The sequence below is a fragment of the Sceloporus occidentalis genome, unplaced genomic scaffold (genome assembly GCF_023333645.1).
Source record: "Sceloporus occidentalis isolate IW3139 unplaced genomic scaffold, rSceOcc1.0.p SCAF_6, whole genome shotgun sequence".
Lineage (NCBI taxonomy): Eukaryota > Metazoa > Chordata > Lepidosauria > Squamata > Phrynosomatidae > Sceloporus > Sceloporus occidentalis.
Window position 1 is genome coordinate 25895452 of NW_028316986.1, and position 24469 is coordinate 25919920.

General features: G+C 40.5%; 1 protein-coding gene across 1 annotated transcript in view; it reads right to left on the reverse strand.

The window, feature by feature from the left end:
- LOC149310541 (protein kinase C epsilon type) overlaps positions 1–24469 on the reverse strand; it is a 433141-nt gene that overhangs the window by 122163 nt on the left and 286509 nt on the right. Inside the window, exons 3-5 of the mRNA XM_089529148.1 lie at positions 6756–6915; positions 1706–1740; positions 210–295 (exon numbers count right to left, since the gene is read on the reverse strand). Coding sequence (XP_089385274.1) covers positions 210–295; positions 1706–1740; positions 6756–6915 — 281 coding nt within the window. The remainder of the gene's footprint in view (positions 1–209; positions 296–1705; positions 1741–6755; positions 6916–24469) is intronic.

Below are 24469 nucleotides of genomic sequence, written 5' to 3' on the forward strand. Positions count from 1 at the left end.
TCAGGGACTCTGTGAGATGAAGTCCAAAATATCTGGAGAACCCAAGTTTGGGAACCACTGCTCTAGAATGATAAAAGAAAAGCCCATCTCTCCTTCAAATATGGGAGGTGGCAGTCATTTGAACAAACAATATAAAAATCCTCACCAAAAAAAACAACACACTGCTGACAGTTTCCTTTTATCCAGAGCATTCTTTTGTAAATATTTACCTCGTCATGGGCTTCCTGCTTCTTCAAGCCAGCGCATTTTGTTATGATAAGTTCATGGCATCGCTTGTGGACTACGCAAGTGCAAACTGTAAACAAGAGAAACTGTCACAGTCCAAGGTTTAATGAAGACCAATTTATTATTTTATCCATTGTGAAAGAGAGAACTTTAATAAAAAGGGAATTCTAGAAGGTTCTTCCTCCATCCCTAATAAGGGATTGGGGACACATCTGAATGAAAATAGGGTAATAGTGCCACTATATTCTGCTCTGGTCAGGCCCCACTTGGAATACTGTGTCCAGTTCTGGGCATCACAATTTAAAAAGGATGTGGAAAAACTGGAGCGTGTCCAAAGGAGAGCAACTAAAATGGTGAAGGGTCTGGAAGCCATGCCCTACGAGGAACGACTTAGGGAGCTGGGGATGTTTAGCCTGGAGAAGAGAAGGTTAAGAGGTGATATGAAAGCCCTGTTCAAATATTTAAAGGGATGTCATATTGAGGAGGGAGCAAGCTTGTTTTCTGCTGCTCCAGAGAACAGGACCCGGAACAATGGATGCAAGCTACAGCAGAAGAGATTCCACTTCAACATTAGGAAGAACTTCCTGACAGTAAGGGCTGTTCGACAGTGGAACACACTTCCTCGGAGTGTAGTGGAGTCTCCCTCCTTGGAGGTCTTTAAACAGAGGCTGGATGGCCATCTATCGGGGATGCTTTGATTTGGATTTCCTGCATGGCAGGGGTTTGGACTGAATGGCCCTTGCGGTCTCTTCCAACTCTATTATTCTATGATTCTAGGGTGGAGGTTTTCAAACAGACACCACCACAAAGTTCCTATCAAAACCCAGAGGTTGGAAATTTATTTTTAAAAATAATGTGTTGGTTGTTAATAGCTTTCAATAGCGACTTTTAATAGTTAATTGATTGTTAATAGTTACTTTTCCAAGGGAGTACATTGCACTATGTGCTGCTTGTTATGTTTAAAGTGAGCAAGTAAGCAAATAAGTAAGGTGTTAGCAATACATTACATTTCAGTTACTTTTAAATTACCCTTTTACAAAATACTCTTAAAAATATAAAAATGAATATAATTCTGCTCAAATGACCCCTCAAGAACAATGTTTTAGGAGTTAATATTATGTTTAAAAAGGGAACGAGTTTGTCAGCTATTACATTACATTTTAAAGGCAACAAAATATAACACATTGCTGTTAACATCATAACTTGTAACTCATCACTTGCAAGCTCTGTTATAATGTATGTGTGGCTTCAAGGCACAGAAAGAAGTCTGATGAATTAACAAGTACACAGAAGACAAACATCAGACTGGTCCTAGCACCTTCCTAATATTTGTAAAAATATCCAAGACTATTTGATATTTAAACAAATCTGCTTGGAAATTATTTGTTCAAACAACAAATCATTCATTCTATTTCAGCTAGCAATAAATAACAAATATGCTTGCTCATTTTGTATTTCATTGATATGTGTAATCCCTTACCTTGACATTGGTACCCTTGCTTTCCTATTACTCCCCTGTGAATGAGAACAAATACAGAGCAAATTAGAAAATGGGGACAGTATTAGACATATTTTTACACCTTCATGTGATCATAGAAAAAAGATGCAAAAAAAGGGCACAATCAAACAGTACTGCTGAACAAGTGTAGATCTTTGTCTGCATACTTAAAATGGCGGTTTGGGGCAAAAGTTGATTTTTCTTCCCTAGGTGTGCAAGAGTAGTTACACAATATCTAGCAATCAATGGCTGTGAGGATGCAACTGTACCCAGAAAGGCTCTTCGCAACAAGATACTGAATCCCTCCTTCTACAATACCTCCAAAAGCCAAAAAGATTGTAATCTAAGGTCCAAAACACACTGCAGAAATAATCCAGTTTGACACCGCTTTAACTACCCTGGCTCAGTGCTAGGGAATCCTGGGAACTGTAGTTTGTTCTGACACCAGAGCTCTCTGATAGAGAAGGCTAAATGTCTCACAAAACTACAATTCTGAGTATTCCCTAGCATTGAGCCAGGGCAGTTAAAGTGGTGTCAAACAGGATTATTTCTCCAGTGTGTCTTGGCACTAACTGTTTAGAAACGGAGGGCCACATTGGCTGCATTTCTAGTTATTTTAGGATAGTCTTCTCTTGGCTGCACAGATGGAATTCTCACAGATGAAACTTGCTTTTGCTTTTCCCCTCCTACATTTTGTAAAATGCCACCCAGCTATTCTTTATGAAATGCCAAAAATTAAAATAGACATGTTCCAATGGATTCTTGGCACCATTTCTCCCCCTGAAATACCCCCCAAACCCCCATAATTATATGACAGAAACTGTGTGTTTCTACATAGACAGTCACAAAGGAGTCATTGTATTGATAAGGAATTTAATCATTAATTGATGCCCATCTGCTTGTTTTAGCTGTGATACAGGATCGAATTAGGAAAGGGTTTGTTTTTCCTCTTTGCTTAAAGGAACAGAGGAGATAATGAATTACTCACTGCCTTACAACTGTCTCCCACTCTGTTTCTTTCTTATTCTTATAGTCTACATTCCCTCTTAATCACAGCCACAAGGTTATACATAGATCATAAAACAGAATTTAAAACCTGCTGTTTTTTTTAAAAAAAAGAATACAGCACAAGGGACGACCATGTTGCCTTTCAGCAGCACTAAACACCAAAGGTTTGCTAAAACAGACCTGATATGAAATAAGTCTGAAGATGCAAGAGATGAGTTGATCACAATACCATAAGCTAAGAACAACCACAGAAAAGGCCCTGCTCTGCATCCCTGTTGCCTGGGCTTCAGCTGCCAGTATCACCATGGACAAAACTCTCTGTAGATCTTAATGCATGAGATGAGACTATATGCAGAGAAGCATTCCTTTAGCCTCAACACATTGATTCAGAACTAATTTTGGAAGCTAAGTAGCATCAGCTTGGCTTAGTACCTGGATGGAAGACCACCACCAGGATGAATCTACAGATGGAGTTAGGAAAGAAACCTGCCCGAGAGACCCTGAAGAATGACTACCAGTCAGAACTGAAAATACTAGACTAGATTGACCTAAGTTCTTAACAATGGCATGGAATGGGAAAGCTTTATAAAATCAAATCAAAACCTTTAATGTAAAGCCACAGATAACACAAGAGAACTTCACAGGCTTTACAACTCAAATGATGGAGACTCAAGTGGCCAATTAAACATGACATTCTGTTAAACAAATACAGGGATAGCAGTGTTAGCCATATAGCAAAGTACAGCATCATCCAAAATCCACAAAACAGTGAAGCCAGTGGAGCTTCAAAGGCTTTCAACCTGTATAATGTGTATTTTGGTTGGCCCCAATAAAGGTACCACATTTTGGATGATGTTGTACATTATATGCTATTGTTTCTGCATTTCAGACCTATGGAGGCCCCATGAGTAATCACCTCAAATGTTATATGACCAATGTCAGGACAGCAACTGTGTAGGGCAGACATAGCCAGGTTTTGTCTTATATTTTGGATTTAAATTTTCACCCCTATGTTTGTTTAGGGATGTGGGTTCAGGGATTTGGGGAGGAGGTTGGGAGGTCTGATGAGCTGCATAAATAGCTCTGGGAATTGCATGCAACCATGAGTCACAGTTTCCCCACCCCTCAACTACTAAAATATACATCCTGATCTGATCCAGATAGCCAGTCCTGCTACCCGGACTTGGAGCTGTACAGATGCTAAAAGGTGTCAGTAAGGTGCATTTAAGTTTTTTTGAAAATGCTTTGTAGCCATCACTTGTTGAATAGGCCGTGAAAATTTTAACGTGTCTAACAAATAGTAGCTATATGAAACCCCTCTTGACCATTTTCATATTCTAATTAAATTTCCTTTATTTTGGGGTGCCAAAAGTCCAGCTTTTGAACTGAGCTTTAATATGAATCTTTGTATTAAGCTTTAGTCTGAACTAAAGCAAGATTTTGAACTATAAGTCTTACAGTACAAGTCTCTCTGTGTATGTATCTCTGTGTGTATATGTCCACAAGTCAAATGTTGACTTATGGTGACCTCCTAAATTTCATAGGGGTTTTTTTTAAGGCAAGGAATACCCAGAGGTGATTTGCTATTGCGTTCCGCTGCAGTATAGCCTACAATACCTGGTATCCTTTGCCGATCCTCCTTCCAAATACTAAACAGGTCTCACTCTGCATAAGTTGGAAGATCAGAATGGAATCTGGTTCCATTCACACAATACAATTCCAGCACTAGTATTCTACTTTAACTGCCATGGCAATATCCCATAGAAGCCTGGGATTTGCAGTACAGGAAGGGGCATTTAGAATTATCAGAAACTACAAACCCTAGGATTCTACTGGATACAGCCATGGCAGTTTAAGTGGAAAGTTAGTGCTATGTTTCTGGATGCATTTACGCTGTAGAAATAATGCAGTCTGGCCCCACTTTAACTGCCATGGCTCTAGCCTACAGAATGTTTTCCTTTTACTAACGTATTTATTTATTTCCAAGATTTATATCCCGCCTTTCTTGCACGGTGGGATTCAAGGCAGGTCTCCTTTTGTCTCTAAAGGGGTAAGATCTGCATGTGGTATGTTAACACTGGGATTTGTAGTTTCTTGAGGCACCAGCACTTTTTGGCAGAGTAGGCAAGAGTCCCTGCGAAACTACAAATTACCAGGTGTAATGGAGTCACTGGACAGACTTGATTTCCCAACAGCCAATCCTGATTTGAGCTGGCTGCTGGGGAGGGGTTGCTGAGGGAGAACTAGATAAAAAAGGGATTCAGGCAAATGATTTAAGTCCAAGTTCTATTCAGGGGAATCCAGAGAAATTGAATGGGGAATGACCTGCTAATGTTGAATAATCTAACCACCTTTGAAACCATACCCCCTTTAAAACTACTATATATACTCATGTATAAGTCTAGAAATTTTAGTCAAAAACTGACCCAAAAAAACTGAGTAGACTTATCCATGGGTCAATGTAAGTACTGTACTTTAACTCTTATCCAAAAGGGAACCATGTCCTGGTGAAAGGTGAGAGCTTAATCTCTTCTCGGAGCACCTAAAAGAGGCATCAACCCCCTCTAATATCTCATCCATCCAACCTTTAGGGTAAGCACAAACAGTTATGCCTGTCAAAATGGTTAGCATGATTTTTCTTTGCTTTACCCTTTACATCTTTTGTTACATGCTGCTGAATAACCCCTGGCTTATTCATGGGTCATATCAAAATCCATAATTTTGGCCCCAAACCTGCCCTCAACTTATACATGAGGTTGACTTATAGTCGAGTATATATGGTATTTTATCTAAGCTACATTCTTGCTACATGTTATTAAATAAAGTTAAAGTTTATTTGTTACAAAAGAAACCTCTGCCTGAGTGAATTCATAACCATATAGGTGAATTCACAACTATATAAAACATGATACAGAAGATATAAAACTTATAAGAGGAAGACACTGGTGACCCTAGCCTTTATACGTTTAGAGAAGGTTTATAAAGGGTGTATGAAGGGCAAGTATCTTTGACTAGGGATCTTCTAATGTCCCTTAGGTAAAAGATAACCACAGGGCATAGATGGAAGCCCGTCATCACACCAAGTTTCCATAGGATGGAGCTACAGCATTTAAAGTGGTATCAAATTGCATTATTTCTACAGTGTAGATGCACCCTGAGTAGCATGACTGGGACTCTGGTAGCTTCAAAGTGTTTTGGTAAGAGTAAATCCCTCTGTAATGAATAGGCCTTACTTTCAACAATGCTGACATAGCATTACACCCTAATTTCATCCCACTGCTACAGAGCATGAAAAGATTGAGGTCTATCATATACATTTGCTAATGATAATGATCTGTAACAATACTGATGGGGATTTAGGCCCTCTCCAGACAGGCCTTGTAGCACGTAAAGAATATGTGCTAGGGTTGCCTCGGGACGTCTCTTACAGACACCCTGCAACCCTAGCACGTATTCCGTACGTAAAAATGGCGGCGCCCTGTACACATGGATGCTGCCATTTTGATGTGACAGCCGCACCGCGTCCAAACAGCATGGCACGGGTGTGACGTCTTCACGCCGCGTCAGGCCGCTTGTGGCAGCCTAACCGTGGCACAGGAAGGAGCTCCAAAATGGAGCTTCTTCCTGGAGGGCGCCTCGTTCCTGCGGCAACTAGATTGCCGTGGGGATGGCGCCAAGGGGAAAGGGGCCAAGTGGCCCCTTTCTCCCCTGGCTGCAGCTCCTGGGGTGTCCTGGGACATGAAGCCCCAAGGACACCCCTTTTTGGGACCAGGGAAAAGCAGAATTTTGCCGCTTCTCCCTGGTCCCGAAAAGTGCCGAATTGGGGCCTTTGGGCTACTGCTGTGGCTGCCCTGGCCCCAATGTGGTGCAAAGGGCCAGCTGCAGGCCAACCAAAAGGGGCGGTCTGTATCCCGCTTTAGTTACTTTTCCTGAAATGAATTATTTGACCAAAGTGATGCTCAGCTATCATGCTACTGTACAAACAACACAAGCGGATGAGTAAAAGGAATTATCATTTCTTTACCATATAAAGTCTCGGCAGTGTGAACAGTAGGTTGGTTGTCTAAGATAAGTGGCCATAAACTTGTGCCCATTAACCTGGTGGACCCTCCGCCGCACTGCCCCTTGGCGCTTCCGAGGGCGCATCCGCTCCCTAAAGACTCGTTCTTCATTGTCTTTGGGTGCTGGAGAGGCAAAAAAGAGAGGGGGGAGGGAAAAAGTGGGAAAGGAAAAGCGAAAGATCAGCACAAATATTCCAGATACAGAAAGCAACAAACCAAAATAAATAAATATTTTTGTATTTAATTTATACTTCATCCTATCAATATGGGATCTAAACATTTTATTATTATTGTTGTTATTATTATTATTTATATAGCGCTGTAGATTTGCACAGCACTGTACATAAAAACAATAAATATATAAGAGTAAACCTGCCTATGGCGTATAATCTAAGAATAGATTAAAACTAAAATAATATGTAACTCAAAGGTTTTTTTAAAAAACTAAACAGACAATCCAATTAAAGGATTTTAAACAGTAAAAATTCAAAACACAGTAAGGACAACAATATAGCACATCCCATTAAAACATCGTTCTGCAACTGCCAATTAAAAGCTGAAGGCCAATAATCCAAGGCTACATGAATATATCCCATGAACCAATCAATATAACACTAGAACTCTGTGCTTTACATCTTCTCCAGAGCTGTTTCCACCCAGCAACTGCTTGAATACATGAAATAATAAACAGCACAGAAAACACCACAGGTGTAGGTTACTTTACTTAAGCAAAACAGGAGATCAAGACTAAACTCTCTTACGCTGCATCTGCACTGCAGAATTAATGCAGTTTGATACAGCTTTAACTGGCAAGGCTCAATGCTGTAGGATTTGCAGTTTTCTGAGCTATTTAGCCTTCTCTTTCCGAGAATTCTATAGGATGGAGTCAAGACAATTAAAGCTATGTCAAACTGCATTAATTCTGCACTGTGGCAGCAGCTCCATCTGCAATGCTTGGAACAGTGACTTTTGGGTGTTTTCTGGGAATTATAACCCTAAAAAGGAACTTTTCCATGCTCTGGATATTCACTGTACATGAGATACACTTTCTTTCTTTGCCATCTTGAGTCCCTATATTGGGAGAAAGGTGGGATATAGGAAAACAACAACAACAGGAATAGGAATCAATATTTACAATATAATGCCATATTAAACTGGAAAAACACTATGCAAAGGGATCTTGCAGCACCTTTGAGATTATGCTCCTATCTGAAAGACAGAAGTTGATTTGACTTAAGCCTACAATGGTCCCTCCACATTTGCTAGGGTTAGGGGTGAAGAACCCCTGTGAATGTGGAGAAACGACAAATTAAAAAAAACATTATTCTTTTTACCTGAGAGGACACTTCAAATTCCATAGAGAACATACTAAACGAAACAGCAAACAATCAAATCTGCAAAAGTGAAAGCTGCAAATGTGGAAGACTGACTATACTTCCTAATGACTGTTCATCTATTCTATCAAGATGTTTGGTCACTGATGTCACAGAACTGATTTAGCATTGCCTTCCTCTGCATGCTTTTTCTTGTATTTCAGTGGATCTGGGATTCACAGGATCAAAGAAGGAGGACAGTTTGATTAGTAAGGATGACGGAGTCATTTGCCACCATGCATTCACATCCTCCCTTTAAATTCAGCTACAGTCCTCAGAGTTGTTGAAGGACAGGATGGGTTTTTCTTGAAACAGTGTTCAGACCTATCCCTCTAGTAGTGCAAAGTATTTTCAGGTAGTTTGGTCCTGAACAGCAGTGACCATATTACAATATATTACCATAATACTTGACTATAAATTGACCTCAGGTATAAACTGAAGGCAGGGTTTGGGGACAAAATTATGGATTAAGAGATGGAAAATGCTAGAACTTGTTAATGGAGTTCTAGGAGTCAATATGTCAATGTGACAGACTGCATTCTTTGGATTATCCTTGGGGTGTGCTATGGGGACCATCATGACAAACTCCCCATTATACCACTGGTTTCAGGCATGATATTCCTGCAATCAATGCTGTGTTTACCATTGAGGGTGTCCTTGGCAAAATGCCCCCTGGACTGTACCCCCTGCTCTGCAGGTGGAAAGTTTTTTTTAATACAAATGAATTTAATGCAATGCTGGAGCACTCTATAACTGAGCAGAGGTATGATGATGCTGTAACATCCAAACCATCTTCCTATTTCTGCTCAGTTATGGATGATTCCAGCATGTCATTCCTTTGCCTTAAAATAAATTTTCTAAGTTCTGCTCATATTGTTCTTCAGCTATATGGGAGATGGGACTGCAGCACTCAAATGAATCCATGAGAGCTGGATGATGGAGTCTCTATCTTAAGTTTGTACATTGCCCCAAAATACTGATATATGGTGGTGGTGGGAGATTATGGCAAATGTAGGGCTTAACATTTCAGTGTTATGACAAAGAGGTGGGGTGGGGATTTTTAAATGGGATCTGCCAGAATCTTGTCAATGATGCTGTGTGCCAAAACCAGGACTGGAAGCCATGGTACAACAGTTGGTAAGACTCATAGTGCTGACAGAGGTGCATCTACACTGTAGAAATAATGCAGTTTGACACAATTTTAAGTGCTGTAGCCCCATCCTATGGAATCCTGGGATCTGTTATTTTACAAGGTCTTTAGCCTTCTCTACCAAAGCATGCTGGTGCCTCACCATACTTCAAATCCCAGGATCCTGTAGGATGGAGCCATGGCAATTAAAGCCATGGCAGTTAAAACAGTGTCAGACTGGATTATTTCTCCAGTGCAAATAAGGCTTAAGTCAGTGGTGCTGCTGTTTTGGCCAACTACCCTGGTTAGAGAATAGCAACAGTCAGTGCCTGAGAAGGGCTCAAAGGAAGGAGGACAAGAAGACAGTGCTAGTGGCAGCCCACATGGGCATATAACAGAAACGGCCACAACAATGGCATCTAGGGTTGCCAGAATGAATACTGAAGACTGCTCCTGTACCTTTCATGGTTGTATAGAAGAGGGAATTTCAGCATGCATTACTTGTTACCCGATTTAAGTAATAGAAGTTGCCACCAATTTCCACTCTGGTGACCCTAGGTGGCTGCTTCAAAGACAGCTGCCCCAGGGAAAAAGAAGGGATATCTCTGAAATGTTGGAAGGAATGCAAAAGTGGCTTCTTGCACCAGTGCTGCAACCCCAGCATCCAATTCCACGCCCACTGCACAGCTTGGGGAAGTTATTTTTTTTAGGACTACAACTCCCATATAGCTTGGGCATAGATTTCTAGGAGTTGTAGCCTCCACAGAAACATTTTCAAGCTGTGATGTCCTCCTCATCTGCAACTGCTTAAGCAAATTGGTTGTAGCTAAATAAATCATGTTCCGCCCCATCTCTTAATGAAACTGCAGGATTTTAATGCAAATTGAAAACAGCACAAATGTCTGCATCAGATAGAAATTAATTCTCAAGATGAGGAAACAAGTGATTCCATCAGCATGTCTAATTCCAAACGTCAAACATTCAGCATATTTTCTATGGTTTTGTCTCGGCAAACAAGAGACGGCGAGATAGATATAGGAGCAGTGTTGATCCCATTTTTCTCCCTTTTCTTTTTGTGATGCTCCTTTTGTATACTAAAGTGCTCTGATTTTTTTTAAAGGAGTGAAACTGTTTCTTCTTCATCTTCAGCTACTGTGTTAAACCAAACGCTGTTGGGGGGGGGGGGACAATGTGCAAAGAGATTGCACATATGTTTTTGTCTCCAGCTGAGGTGTCACCATCAAAGCCAAGCCATGTTGTTACTGGGCTGCTACTTCCAGCTGTGTCACATTTCACTGTGTAATACACAGCTCTCACAGCCCCAATCCCTACCTTGGCAGTTAGGGAGGGGAGAATCACAGGAACCAATCAACACCAGTTTCAGTGAGTACACTTAAAGTGGAACAACTGCACCTTCCATGTGCCCAGAGGTCAATTTTTCATCTCCAGGATGATTACACTGGTTGAAGTAGGCCTGCAAAATAAGCATTTTTAAAAACTCAACCTAGAAATGACTGGAGTCTAAGGTTCCAATACTCAAAAAGAGAGAGGGCTCCTGTACCTGTAATAGTTATGTAGAAAAGATGTTTCTTGGTTGCATGAGCTGCAACACCACCTGAAATTCTCTCTCAACTGCTCAATGTACAGCAGCCCTCTAGTTTTCAATCTGGCATCCCTACTGTATGCATACTTCTGCTCTTGATTTTGGAAAGTTCAAAGGGGTTATAGGGAGGATTTGACCTGTTTATGAACCAAACTGCTTTTCTTGAAAATCTTTTTGTTTGTCCATGGTATCATTGGGTAGAGAAGATGCAGCCTAAAAAACAAACAAACAAAAAAAAAAACTTTGTGTGTGTGTGGGGAGGGGGGGAGAGACATACAGTCAGTCCTCTGTATCCACAGATTCTTTATCCATTGAGTCAACTATTTTGAGCTTGAAAATATTAAAAAGAAGAATTAGAAATGCCAAAAAGCAAACTTTTTATCATTTTATATAAGGGACACAATTTTACTACATTATTGAATATAATGAGACTTGAGCATCCATGGCTTTTGGTATTCACGGGGGCCCTTGAAACCAAACCCCAGTGGATAGTAAGAGCCCACTGTACATGAAACCCTCAAGTGACACTTTGTCCTCTCCTGGTGTAAGAGGTCAGGTCTATCTGGTTCATCGTAAATCTGATATTCTCACAGGGTTTGTCTTGGATAGGGAATGAATTATGTAGAAGGAGGTATCAACTGGGAATTTTACAGCACTGATATTGTTTTTCAAATTGGCTGACATCCAATCTGATTCCAAGGTGTGAGCTAAATTAAAAATTATGTCTGCTGTCAACTGATAAAATGTGCTTGTTCCAGGATGGATACTGTTCTGAGTTTACAGCAAGATCTGTTTTCAGAAATAGGGGGTTAATTTTTCTGTTTTTCTTGCTCCCAGCACTCATAGGAAGAATCAGTGTGGTATAGTGGCTTGAGAACTGGACTATGACTCAGGTGACTAGGGTTTGAATCCCTCCTCAACCACAAAACCCACTGGTGACCTTGGGCATAACACACTCTCTCAGTCTCATAGGAAGACAAAGAATCCTCCTCCCCAACAAATGTTGCCAAAAAAAAACCCATGATAGGGTTACCTTAGGGTCTCCATAAGTCTGAAATAAGATGAAGGGACAGAACAACAAACAACAGCATTCATAGGACCTATTTCAAGGTGAGATGTAAAAACTGACAAAACATCTGATAGGTCTATCTGGATGTCTGTAGATCATTTGTCCCTCATTCTGTATCAAGATACCATGAAGACATCATCCTTCAAAAAGTTAGGGTCTTGCCCTTGCTTTCACAGATATCTGATAAAGAGATCAGGGAGTTTAAAAAGCTTGCATATATTTCTGTTCCTTTTGGTTGACCTAATCAATGCAACAGGTTGATATGGATTCCCAAAATAATAGCAGGAACAATAATGTGATTACAGGTTGTGGTGGACTTGAGTCTTATCTTACAAACTCTGAATGCTTGGCAATGAATAATTTTTCAAGAGTGGGTAAATGTGGCATATCTAAAGTTTACTTTTATGTCAACTGCACCCTCTGGGAGCTGAATTGACTGTCAAAAACATTTTAAAACACCAAAAAGTAGTTGGAAACTCACTTCTGTTTTTGAAAAACAAGTGGGTTTTTCATGATAGACTTGGGTTGGGGGGCTGTAACCTCTTTAAAGGGCAAACTGCTCCTCCTCCAAGAAAAGCAATCTACCCTTTTGCCTCTCCACAAAAGAGGGCTAGCAAATATAGAGGGGATAAGAGTCACGAAAACACTTTTAGGGGTTGCATGCAGTCACTAGTCCATACTCTGCCCACCTGTGTTCTTTTTGAAGGGTTTTCTAGTTTGTTAGAAGACAAAAAGGGAACACAGGAGTCTTGAAATGGCCTGGCCCCCTTAATACCTGGGTTGTAGACATCAGAGGCACAAATATCACCTGGACCCTGGCTTTCCCATTCTGTCAGGGCATTCTTTCAGAAATTGTTACTGGGTGTACCTTCCCTCATTTAGATATTTCATGAGTTGGAGCTTCTGCCTTACACATAATCCCATACCTTCCAACTGTCACAATTTGGCTGGGATAGTCCTGATTAATCCTCTGCCTTCCCAATTTTTCAGCTGCTTTTGATATGTCCTAGTTTCTCTCTCCCTCTACTTTCCCCCTGACATACTTCAATTGCTGCAAAATGTGTTCAAAGTGCAAAAATAGTTTGCATTCAATTACTCAGCAAGGTGGAGAGATGAAGAAAGAGGAGAAGGGGTAGAATCTCACCCTTCCCAGAAGGATCAGGCAAATGCAAACTGCTGTAGCTCTTCTAACTGTTCTTCCTTATTAATAACTTTTGCTGCCTTGACCCATTCTGATATAGCATGGCCACAATTGTCCTGCTTTTCAACTGTGAAATGTTGGAGGGTATGCGTCCTGATATTCAGATTCTGTTGCAAGTACATTGTTGTTGCTGTTGTTTATAAAAAGGAGGGCAATACAGAGCTGCAAATATATTTCCATAGATCAATATGCTAATGAAATTTTATTTATCCAGTCCACCACCAGAAAATACCTGATTTAAAAATGAAAATCCCTAAAACTGTTACTTACGCTTAGAAAAATTGTTTAAAAATGCAAATCATTTGCAATTGCAAAAAGTATGTATTTAGGAATTATTTTTATTTTACAGTAACTTGCAGAAAGCATTAAAACAGGGTGGAAATTATACAGTTCACATTTTAAATTGTATGTGTTCCTTTATCTTCACTGAATGTAAAGAAACAAAACAAACAAACCCAAAAAACCCCTCCCCCCCAAAAACCCATAAGTAATACTTCAACTATTACTTAATAATGCCCTGGAAGCTGAATCAGATGAGTATCCCTTATCTGAAATGCTTGAAACCAGAAGTGTCTTAGAATTTGGAATACCTGTATTTCCATATACTTACATAATGAGATATCTTGGAGATGAGACCCAAGTCTAAACACAAAATTCATTTATGTTTCATATACAGCTTATACACATAGCCCGAAGATAATTTTATACAATATTTTAAAAATAATTTTGTGCATGAAGCCAAGTTTGTGTACCCTGAACCATCAGAAAGCAAAGTTGTCACTATCTCAGTCACCCATGAAAAAGATTTTGAAGTTTGAAACATTTTGGATTTGGGGATAAAGGATACTCAACCTGTACTGTCAGCCACAACTTCAAGGATCCGTACACCTGTTCATTCTCCAATGTGACATATGCCAGCTTTTGCCAGAAATGCCTCATTATATTTAATTCCTTTCACATTTCAATCTGTGCACATTCTCCCCGCACTGAAATACGTGTTATAAATATATGCCAAGAGAAGCAACACTCCATATGATGAAGTGGGCTGCAATTTAAAAAAAACCTTATGCCAAATAAAACTTGTTAGCTTTTAAGGTGCCATCAGTAAATTCTGCATTCATTTCACTGTGACAGAATAACACTGCTATCTGCCTGGAACAGTCTCTTTAAGTCATAGTAATTATTTCTACATTTCCAGTGAAACCTGTGCATTATCATATATCATTTCCATATAAGTCTATGTTCTCTGTTTTTGGTGATGTAAAATGCTCTCACTTGTTGAGACCTGGAGCCTATCCACACTATAGAATTATAGAGCTATTATTCTACTTTAAGTCCTATGGAACCCTGGGATTTGCAGTTCAAGGAGTGGCATTTAGAAACACAAGAATTCCACAGAATTCATTGCCATTGACCATGATGGATAGGACTTCTGGGATTTGAAGGTCAAAGCACCTGAAGGACTGAGATTGAAAACTACTGGTCTAACCTGGGATCCTTGAACTGAAGTTGCTAAAAATTGAAGTTGGAGTCCATAAGTAATCAAGTATTTTTTAAAAAATTAATAATTTGGGGAAGCACAGTTTGCACAATCTCCTGGTGGATTGGGAGCAGAGGATGGGGGATTCTGGGAATTATATGCCAAGAAAGTAGCATAAGCTCTGCTAGGATCTGTCACGTTTCTGAATCTAAACAGTCAGGTATGGTCCGTAGTATAGTGGTTTGGGTGTTGGACAATGATCCTGGAGAGCAGGGTTCAAATCCTGCCTGGTGACCTTGAGCAACTCACAGACTCTCAGCCACAGAGGATGGTAATGGCAAACTCCCTCTGAAGAAAGTTGCCAAGAAAACCTTGCGATAGGTTCACCTTAGGATCACCATAAGTCAGAAATGACTTAAACGCACATAACAACAACATGATCTTTAAAATCCCCACTTAAATTGTATTAACAGAACTCTGGAATTGTGTGAAAAAGTGGAATACATTCTGGGTAGCACATAGGGCAAAGAGACGGGGTTAAGGGAGAGTGCAGAAGAGAGTCCAATGGCAGAAGCCACCCTAGTCACACAACTGACAAGACATGCAATAATGGCTGCTGAGATTTTGGCAAGAATGGGAATGGTATGGTAATGTCCTGAGTTATGGCTTTTCCCTTTCATAATGCAGAAGGAATATGGATTTCTTGCACTGGCTCTGTCAAAGAAAAGGATAACAAACTGGCTCAGAGACTGTACTTGGTTTCTGTGGCTGTGTATTCTTAGCCACAGACTCAGTCTGTTGCTCTCTGTTGTAAAACTTTCCAGTGGCCATGCTGGCTGGGGGACTCTGAAAGCTGTAGTCTAAAATAATAAGAATAGGTTTGGTGGGGGAGTTGGGTTTGTTTGATTTTGGTAAATTCCTGCCACATGGTAACTGCAGAGATGGAGCCATTCCACCTTACTTTAAACCACTTAAATTTTAAAATACATGTTGACTGCGCAAATGTTGGGATCTACAGGTGTACAATGAAGACAACTGAAAGATTTGCTACTCAGCTAATGAAAAATCACCCCAGATTGTCTACTTGACCTTTCCAAAACATCTGAGAACATTTTAAATAAAAATGTGAAATGCCTTACTTTCAATGAGATAGAGAGATATGATAGATTGCTAAAGAGGGTCTCAGTAATTAACATAGCAATAATGACATATATTACCAGGAAAAAAATGACAGTATGGCAGATAAATCACAGTCCATACACGTATAGAAAAATAGCATTAGCTGTTATGTTGTCAGCTGCTACAGTAGCTTTCAAATTAGTAGACCAGCATCCAGGGTTCTTAAATGTTACCCCTAGGTATTTATAATGACTAACTTGCTCCATCTGTTGGTTACTAAGCTGCCAATATTTCTGAGTTTGTCTGAGTTTCCAGCAACTAAACATGGAAATAGCGTGTTCTATATTGATGCTGGCTGTGGAATATTCACACTGTAATACAGCAGATATACACAGTAATTTTGTAATTTTCCAACTTCAGTTTCCTGGAGCTCTAACACAGTCACTTGTGGCCTAGCAAAATCAATGATGTAATGAAAAATCATTACTTAATTTAATTTATTGTGCATGCTCAGTGGAATTTGGGAAGAAATTTAGTGACGAGGCTTGATCCAGCAGAGAAGTGCCAAAATATATTAGCCCAAATCAAGACAAACTAGTTGGGCACAAATGAAGTAATTTAGAACTAGATGCTAATTATCACTGGGCAAAATGCTAAAAGATTAGCTTTGCCTACATAATGCAGATCAAATCTCTTGCAGTTTTGCCTTTTCTAAAGTGATCATATCCTCCAAGTATTAATGTGATGCTAGACTATGTCTCAGCTATTAGACTGGACACAGAAATGTGCTTTGGGCTGCATCATATCAGGTGTTTATCAAAAAATAAAAAAGGTTAACAATATTGGAGGTGCCAATGCATCCACTCTCCATTCTGAACTTGGCAATGAAAAATAACCTTTTTCTCACTTTCCTGGATCCATTTAACACTAGCAAACAAGGGATCACAGGTAACTACATCTCAGGGTTCACATCTCAGTGAAACAATATAGAAAATTATTTCCCATAACCTAACTTGGCTTAGATTGGCTCAGAAAATAAATGAATTTCAGAGAGGATTTGCTTTATTTCTGTGTCAAGCAGGGATGAGCTTGTGCATGTCAAATTGCAAGGGTCAATGAGATAATTATATGACTGGGCATGTGAACATCTGTCAGTTTGGTTTTCATTGTCTATCTCAGAACCCAACCAATATTCTTTTTTCATCCCAGTCCAGTACTGCACTGTGAGATTACCTCCTTGCCAGAAAATCTGTGTGCATTTTAGAACAAAATTCCCCCAATACAAGGAGTTTGGTGTATTTCCTCTATATCTAAACCAGATGTGGGCAAAATGCAGCCCTTAGGACCACTTTTATGCCCCTCACCAAAAAAAAAAAAAAACCACCTCCAGAAGAGTAAAATGATGCAAAAAAAAAAAAAAAAAAAAAGATCTTTCCAAAGAAATTTCAAATGAAATGAAAATTCTTTTCCTAATTCGTTTGCTAACAGCAATTCTAGAACTTAATTCCTGCCATAGAAGACTGCAAGAATAGCGGTTGTTTTTCAATGAAGGGCATCCTGCATTTTTGACATATGTCCTTTCAAACAATAATTCTGCTACAATAATTCTGCCCCTCCCCAAGCACTCTAGGAGTGTGGTGGGCATTTTCACATTTGGAGGCCACACTGGGGTCAAACAAAAATTTGCAAAATTTTTCAAACGTTTCTCTCTCTCTCTTTCTCTCTGGGCTAAAATACCCTCTAGGGTTTGGGGGACATTTCACGTGTGTGTGTGTGTGTGTGTGTGTGTGTGTGTGTGTGTGTGTTCAGAGGGGATTTAGGCCCTAAAAGGTCTTTTTGACACAGGGAGTATATAGGAAGTGACTTCCAGTAACTTAAAATAGCCCAGCAAAGCATGCCCAAAAGGCAAAAATGTCCATCTTGTCCGCTAGAGGCCAACTGGGAGCACAAAAGTTGCTATTTTATTTTATTTTATTTTACCGGTGCAGATACAGTGGTAGTCTGCAGTCTCCATATCCTAGAGGGCTAATGTGGCTCACTACCATTCCACGCAGAGAGCCAGTGTGGTGCAGTGGTTTGAGTGTTGAATTATGCCTTGGGAGACCAGGATTCGATTTCCCACTTGGCCATGAAACCCACTGGGTGACCTTGGGCAGGTCACATGCTCTCAGCCTCAGGGGAAGGCAATGGCCAACTTCCTACGAACAAGTCTTGCCAAGAAAACCCCACAACGGATTCACCTCAGGGTCACCATAAGCACACAACAACAACAACAACAACAACAACAACAACAACAACAACAAATCTTTCTACAAAAGACAATGTTAGCATAGTGATTTGAGCATTGGACAATGATTTTGAAGAACATGGTTTGAATCCCCACTCAATCATGGAAACCCACTGGGTGACCCCGGGCAAGTCATACAGTGGACCCTTGTAACACACTGGGGTTTGGTTCCAAGATCCCCTGTGGATAACAAAATCCGTGGATGCTCAAGTCCCATTAAATATAATGGCATAGCAAAATGGTGTCCCTTACAAAAAATGTAAAATCAAGGTTGGATATTTGAAATTTATACTTTTTTTGAGCATTTTCAAACCGTGGATGCTTGGATCAGTGTATAAGAAGGGCTGACTGTACTCTCTCAGCTTCAGAGGGAGGTAAAGGCAACACACACCCCAGAGAACCAATCTAATTTGTTCACCTTAGGGTCACTGTAAGTCATGCATAACACACTCAGAAGCAGTAAACTCTTCCACAGTTACCTGCTCCTGGGCTAAAGTTTCCATCATATTCATATTAAACTATTTGTACACTGTTAGCAAAATGTGGCAGCAAAATACAAGAAAAAATAGAGATGCATAACTGTTGTACAGGTTTTTGTTTGGTGCAAAATGATGACTTTCACAAGAGAATTTCAGAGCAAATGAAATTATTTTGCTAACAACAATTCTAAAACTGCCTAAGTGGTATAGGAGACTGTAGTAACGGTGGTTATTCAATGAGGGGAATCCCGTTCCTCCGTGTACGTCTTTGCTCTGCTCAGATGCTTATGTAAAACCCGTGGCTGTGATTTATTTCCTTTTCTCTATTAAAAGTCTTTCTGACAGGTCTCACAATTACATTTTGTAGATATGTAAAATATATTAACACAGACAAACATATTAAAAGGGAGGGGTGGGGGACAAGCACATCTCACTTCACTTTGAGGTTAAAGCATTATGAAGCATTCACTTTGCCCAGCTCTAAAACTACTATATTAATACAGCTGCAGAAAAGGATATGTTACCAGAAAATACCTCTAGGAGCTCATTTTGTTGTAACCTATGTTCCAACGATAGGATCTTTCATGTAGTTAAGCTGCACTCATTTTAAAAGAACTTAAGCTCCCATTACTCATACCCTTATTCTTACCAATACAAATAGCTCAGTGGCAGAGGGCATGCTTGGCAGGCAGGAGGTCCAGTTGCAATCCCTAGTATTTCCAGTTAAGAGGATCAGTACAGCAGGTGATGGGAAATATTCTGTCTGAGACCCAAGAAAATGAGGGCCAGTCAGAATAGGCAGCCCTGGCTTTAAAAGACTAGAACTGGAATCAGTATAAAGTAGCTTCATAGATGCTCACTGTTGCTGCCCCCTTGGCTGTTGGTTGCATATGAGTCTGAAAGAAAACATCTGAACCAGCATGGATTTTGATGAAAGTAGAATGACATAATATCTATACAACATCCACCTTGAATCTTGTGCTGCGAGAAAGGTGGAAGAATGAATGAATTCCGCCTCGTCCCCAACCTGCAATCAGAAGATATCTCATCTGCATTTTATCTAACCATAGAACTGGAAAGACTCCCAGGGAGTAAAGTGGGGTGAGCAACTGTGGTAGGGGCACAAGCCATTTCCCTGTGCCCCTCAGGGGAGGTCACACTGACATGTTTGGCACACTGGAAGTGACATAACATCACTTCTGCCCACCATTTTGTCTCATTGCGAGCTTTTCTTGTTGCTGTTGTTGTTGTGTGCCCTCAAGTCATTTCCAAATTATGGTGACGCTAAGGTGAATCTATCATGGGATTTTCTTGGCAAGATTTGTTCAGTGGATGTTTGCTGTTACCTTCCTCCAAGGATGAGAGCATGTGACTTGCCCAAGGTCACCCAGTGAGTTTCATGGCTGAGCTGGGAATCGAACCTGTTCTCCAGAGTTGTAGACTAACACTCAAACCACTACGCCATATTAGCTGTAGGTAGGTCAGTTACTGTATATACTCATGTATAAGTATAGAAATTTTAGTCATAAAATCAACCCTAAAACCTGAGTCAAATTGTCCACAGATCAATGTAAGTACTGTACTTTAACTCTTATTTTCAAAAGGAATCATCCCTTGGTGATGGTGGCGCAGTGGTTAAATGCCTGTACTGCAGCCATTCACTCGAAACCACAAGGTTGCGAGTTCAAGACCAGCAAAAGGGCCCAAGCTCGACTCAGGCTTGCATCCTTCCGAGGTCGCTAAAATGAGTACCCAGACTGTTGGGGGCAAATTAGCTTACTTGCTAATTAGCTTACTTGCTGTTCACCGCTATGATCTTTGGAATAGCGGTATATAAATAAAACAAATTAAATTATTGGTGAAAGGCAAAAGTGTGATCTGTCCTGGAAGCACTGCTTCCCCCCCCCCCCCCTGCTCCCAATTATTTTGTTCATGTTGGCCTGGAGATTCTGAGCATACTAGTCCAAGAACATCACTTTTCCAAGCTCTACTTGAACCTTTCTTCTGGAACTCCACTGATGTCCAGGAGAAGAGGAATGTACCACCCCTAGTTTTCAAAGAATAATAAAGTTGATGCTACCTGAGCTTCTGTAGGGAAAGCAACACACTGTTGTAGTTCACTACCTCTGTCATGCTTAGACCTGACCTCTTGAAATCAATGGGATCTGTATATCCCATTCAAGACAAGGTGCTTACTTTCTGCCCAAAACATTGCAGGTGCTTCATTCTGCCTGGTTTGGCCCTGAAGTGGAAAAGCACCTTCTTGACTGCTCATCAACAATAAGATTTATTATGACAGTGTGACTACCAACCCAATTAAGTAATGGAAATTTGACAGCTCCTACTCCAGTGTGTGCCTCTGTGAGCAAGGTGGCTGGATCTAAGCCATTTTTTGTGATTTATGCATGGAACAAATGTGGACCCATTCCGGGAGGGAGAGAGAACATTTGGCTTCTCTCATATTTTGACATTGTTTTTCAAGATCCCATCAAAGATTAAGCAATATTCTGGAACAACAACAACAAAAGGACTGCACTGACAGATGCAGTCATCAGGCTGGGGGCAGTGGAGGGATGAGTTTGTGTCTGTCTATCTATGGTATTTAAGAATTAAGGTAGTATGATAGAAGATTCTGATTTCAAGGCTGGTCTTACTACTCTTTCAGCCTGGTTGCAACATCCATTTCAGAGATGTTGTTGAAACTTGCTTGCTTATTTATTTATTGCTGCTTAATTAATTATAATTAATTCATATCCCAGCTTAATTAATTAATATCTTTCATTTCTCTTTGTGACCCAAAGCTGCACTCTGAAAGTCAGTGGGGCTATTATATCTGCATATTTTAGGTTGAAACTATCACCTCCAGTAACTGTGGCAGGTTATACACCGCCCATTTGGGGCGGTCTGCACCCGCCCCTTTCCCCGGTGTATCGGGGCCTCAGCGTGCAGAGCGGCAGCCGCTGAGGCCCCGATCCGCCGCTTTTCAGGCTGCGGGGAAGCAGCAAAACGCCGCTTCCCTGCAGCCTGAAAAGGGGTGTCCCTGGGGCTTCAAGCCCCAAGGACACCCCGCGGCGGCGGGGAGAAGGAGAAAGGGGCCTTTCTCCATTGTTTCGCTGGGCGCAGCTGTCTGAAGGCTGCGCCCAGCGAAGCAAAGTGCCACCGCAAACCAGGAAGGAGCTCCGAAACGGAGCTCCTTCCTGGTCCGCGGAAAGTGTAGAGGCGGTGCGGTCGTGACGTCCTCATGGCGGCCCCCATGTGGAAGGGGGGCCGCCATTTTGTACGGACTCAGTCCATACTAGGGTTAGGGGGTGCGGAAGCACCGCACCTTCCTAACCCTAGTACGGACTGAGTCCGTACTTTAATGGCGGTTTGTAACCCGCCTAAGTCCCAGGGAGGTGTAGCGTGGTGTAATGGTTTTCGTTTTGAACTGTGACTTTGGAGACCAGGGTTCGAATACCTGTTCAGCCATGATGACCTTGGGTAAGGCACATTCTCGCAGCCTCACAGAAAGGCAATGAAGAACTCCTCTGAACAAATCTTGCCAAGAAAATCCTATAATAAGGTTGCCATAAATCAGAAATGACTTGAAGGCACACAACATCAACAAGGCACTGCATTTTTTTTGGACTGGGAAAAAAAGTGTACCAAAGAGAAAATAAACCCAATAATGTAATGGAAAGGGGGTACAGTATATTTATCTGAGGAAGGCTCAAGGATGAGATTGGGATTCCAAGAGGGACAGGTCTGGCTGCAGAGACTGTGGTTTCCCAGCCCTGTATTTGATGGAATAAAGAGTTCACCTCTGGCAATAAAATAGTAGCAGTAGGAGAAAAATAGTAGAAAAGTATTAATGCATTTGGTTAATTGTTAATTAGCTTAAAATAATTCATTTTTATTTACATTGAAAAAAATGCAATGATGAACTACGGTATGTTAAATGGGCATTTAAGTTAAATATTTCCAGTAAAATAGTCACCTGAGATGTTACTCCCGCATCCCATTTTCCAATTTAGTAGGGAAACAAACAATTGCACAAACTTTTGAAAACTTCATTTTTGATCCACCTCACCAAAACTTCTCTTGCTTTCACTTTCTCCTGCCTTTAAACTCTCATCTCTTCTGCTCACACCCCACCCCACATCCCCTTTTTTAATTTATTAGTTCCCACATGTATCCCAACAATATGTTCAGGGATTAAGATGGACGATTTTAAGATGGGAGGATCAAACACTGAGACTGCTAACCTCAAAACACTTAACACAATTCATCCCATTGGAACTACTTCTGAGTAAGTGGTTGGATCTTCCGATCAAGACCCTGCACTTCCCCAACCCAGAGAACTAGCCAATTGCAAGACATAATTTTGCAAAAACCCAAGAAAACTAGGTTCTGAGTAAATAATTTTTTGGAAAATGTAGTTTGTTGCTTCTTTAGAACTCTCTCACATTCAGTTAATTAACAATGTAATTTTAGAATTGTGTTGCAATTCCAAGTTAAGTCAATCACTTAAGTTAAAAAATAATTTAATGAAGTCCCTCCACTTTTCAATAGAAAATTTCTAAATTAACTGATAATTTATTCAAAATTAACTAATTCCTATCTGAGAGCCAACATGGTATAATTTTAAGGGTGGATCTAGGACTCTGGGAGAACAGGACCCAAATTCCTGCTAAGCCATGGAAACCCACTGAGTGACCTGGGGCAAGCTGCACTATCTCAACCTTTGAGGAAACAATGGCAAACCTTGGACTCATACCCCGTCTCTTAGAGTCCTGGCCAAACCGACAAACCACTACACCATACTCACTAACTATAGAGATATTGTCAACCTACTGATGAAGTTGCTTTTGGATTACAGGTCCCAGAACCCCCCAACCCAGTAACTGCATGAAGATTCTGACATTTATAGTCCAAAACATTTCTTTTTTTACAAGATTTTTTAAATATATAGAATATTGATCTGTCTTTAGACTATGTAGATACCACATCTACATAAATATATGAAAACACAAGCTTGAGAGAAGAAGTCTACAACTCTCACAATTTCCGTACAAGTGCTGAGCTGGGAGATCCTGGGATTTGTAGTTCAAATGTAACTTGACCAATGTACAGATTTAAGTATCTATATGGTCAGAGCCAGTGTGATATAGTGGTTAGACTAGGAGTGCATATACTGAACACTGTAGACATAACAGAGTTTGACATCACTTTAACTGCCATGGCTCCATCCTACAGAATCCTGGGATTCGTAGTCTTGTGCGGCACCAGTGCTCTTTGGAAGAGAAAACTAAAAGTTTTACTTTGTTTATAAAGTGTACCAAGCCCAGAATTTCACAGGATGAAGCTACAGCACTTAAAGTGGTGTCAAACTGCATTATTTCTACAGAGGAGATGCATCCTTGGACTCCAAAAGGCCAGGGTCTGAATCTCCACTCAGGCACGGAATCCCACTGGCTGATCTTGGGCAGGTCACACTTTCTGAGCCTAAGAGAAAGGCAATGTCAAACTTCCTCTGAATAAATCTAGCCAAGAAAATGCTAGGATAGGACACCATCAATCAGAGTCAATCTATGAGCATATAACAACAATATAACAAGTTTCTATATCGGATCTGAAAAGGAGAGCAGTCTTCCTGTCCCATACCGTTTTCTGTTGGAGGGCAAAGCGAGTTCCAGCTATTATACCCCAAAGCTATTCTTTTGTATTCAGGTGGGGTAAAAATGCTATGATCACTGCTGAAGATTCAATAGTTAGCCCAGTTGGCTTGTACAGGTATAAGGCAGAAAAAGTACATCTTGTTCTTTGTCTTAGGCAAGAACATATCTTGGGCTGGCTTTGTCTGATTGAATAATAAAATTTAAGAGATGGGGAGAATAAAAATCAGATGGAAATAACAATTAACTCTGAAGGAGATGGGGAATAGGATTGTATACAGAC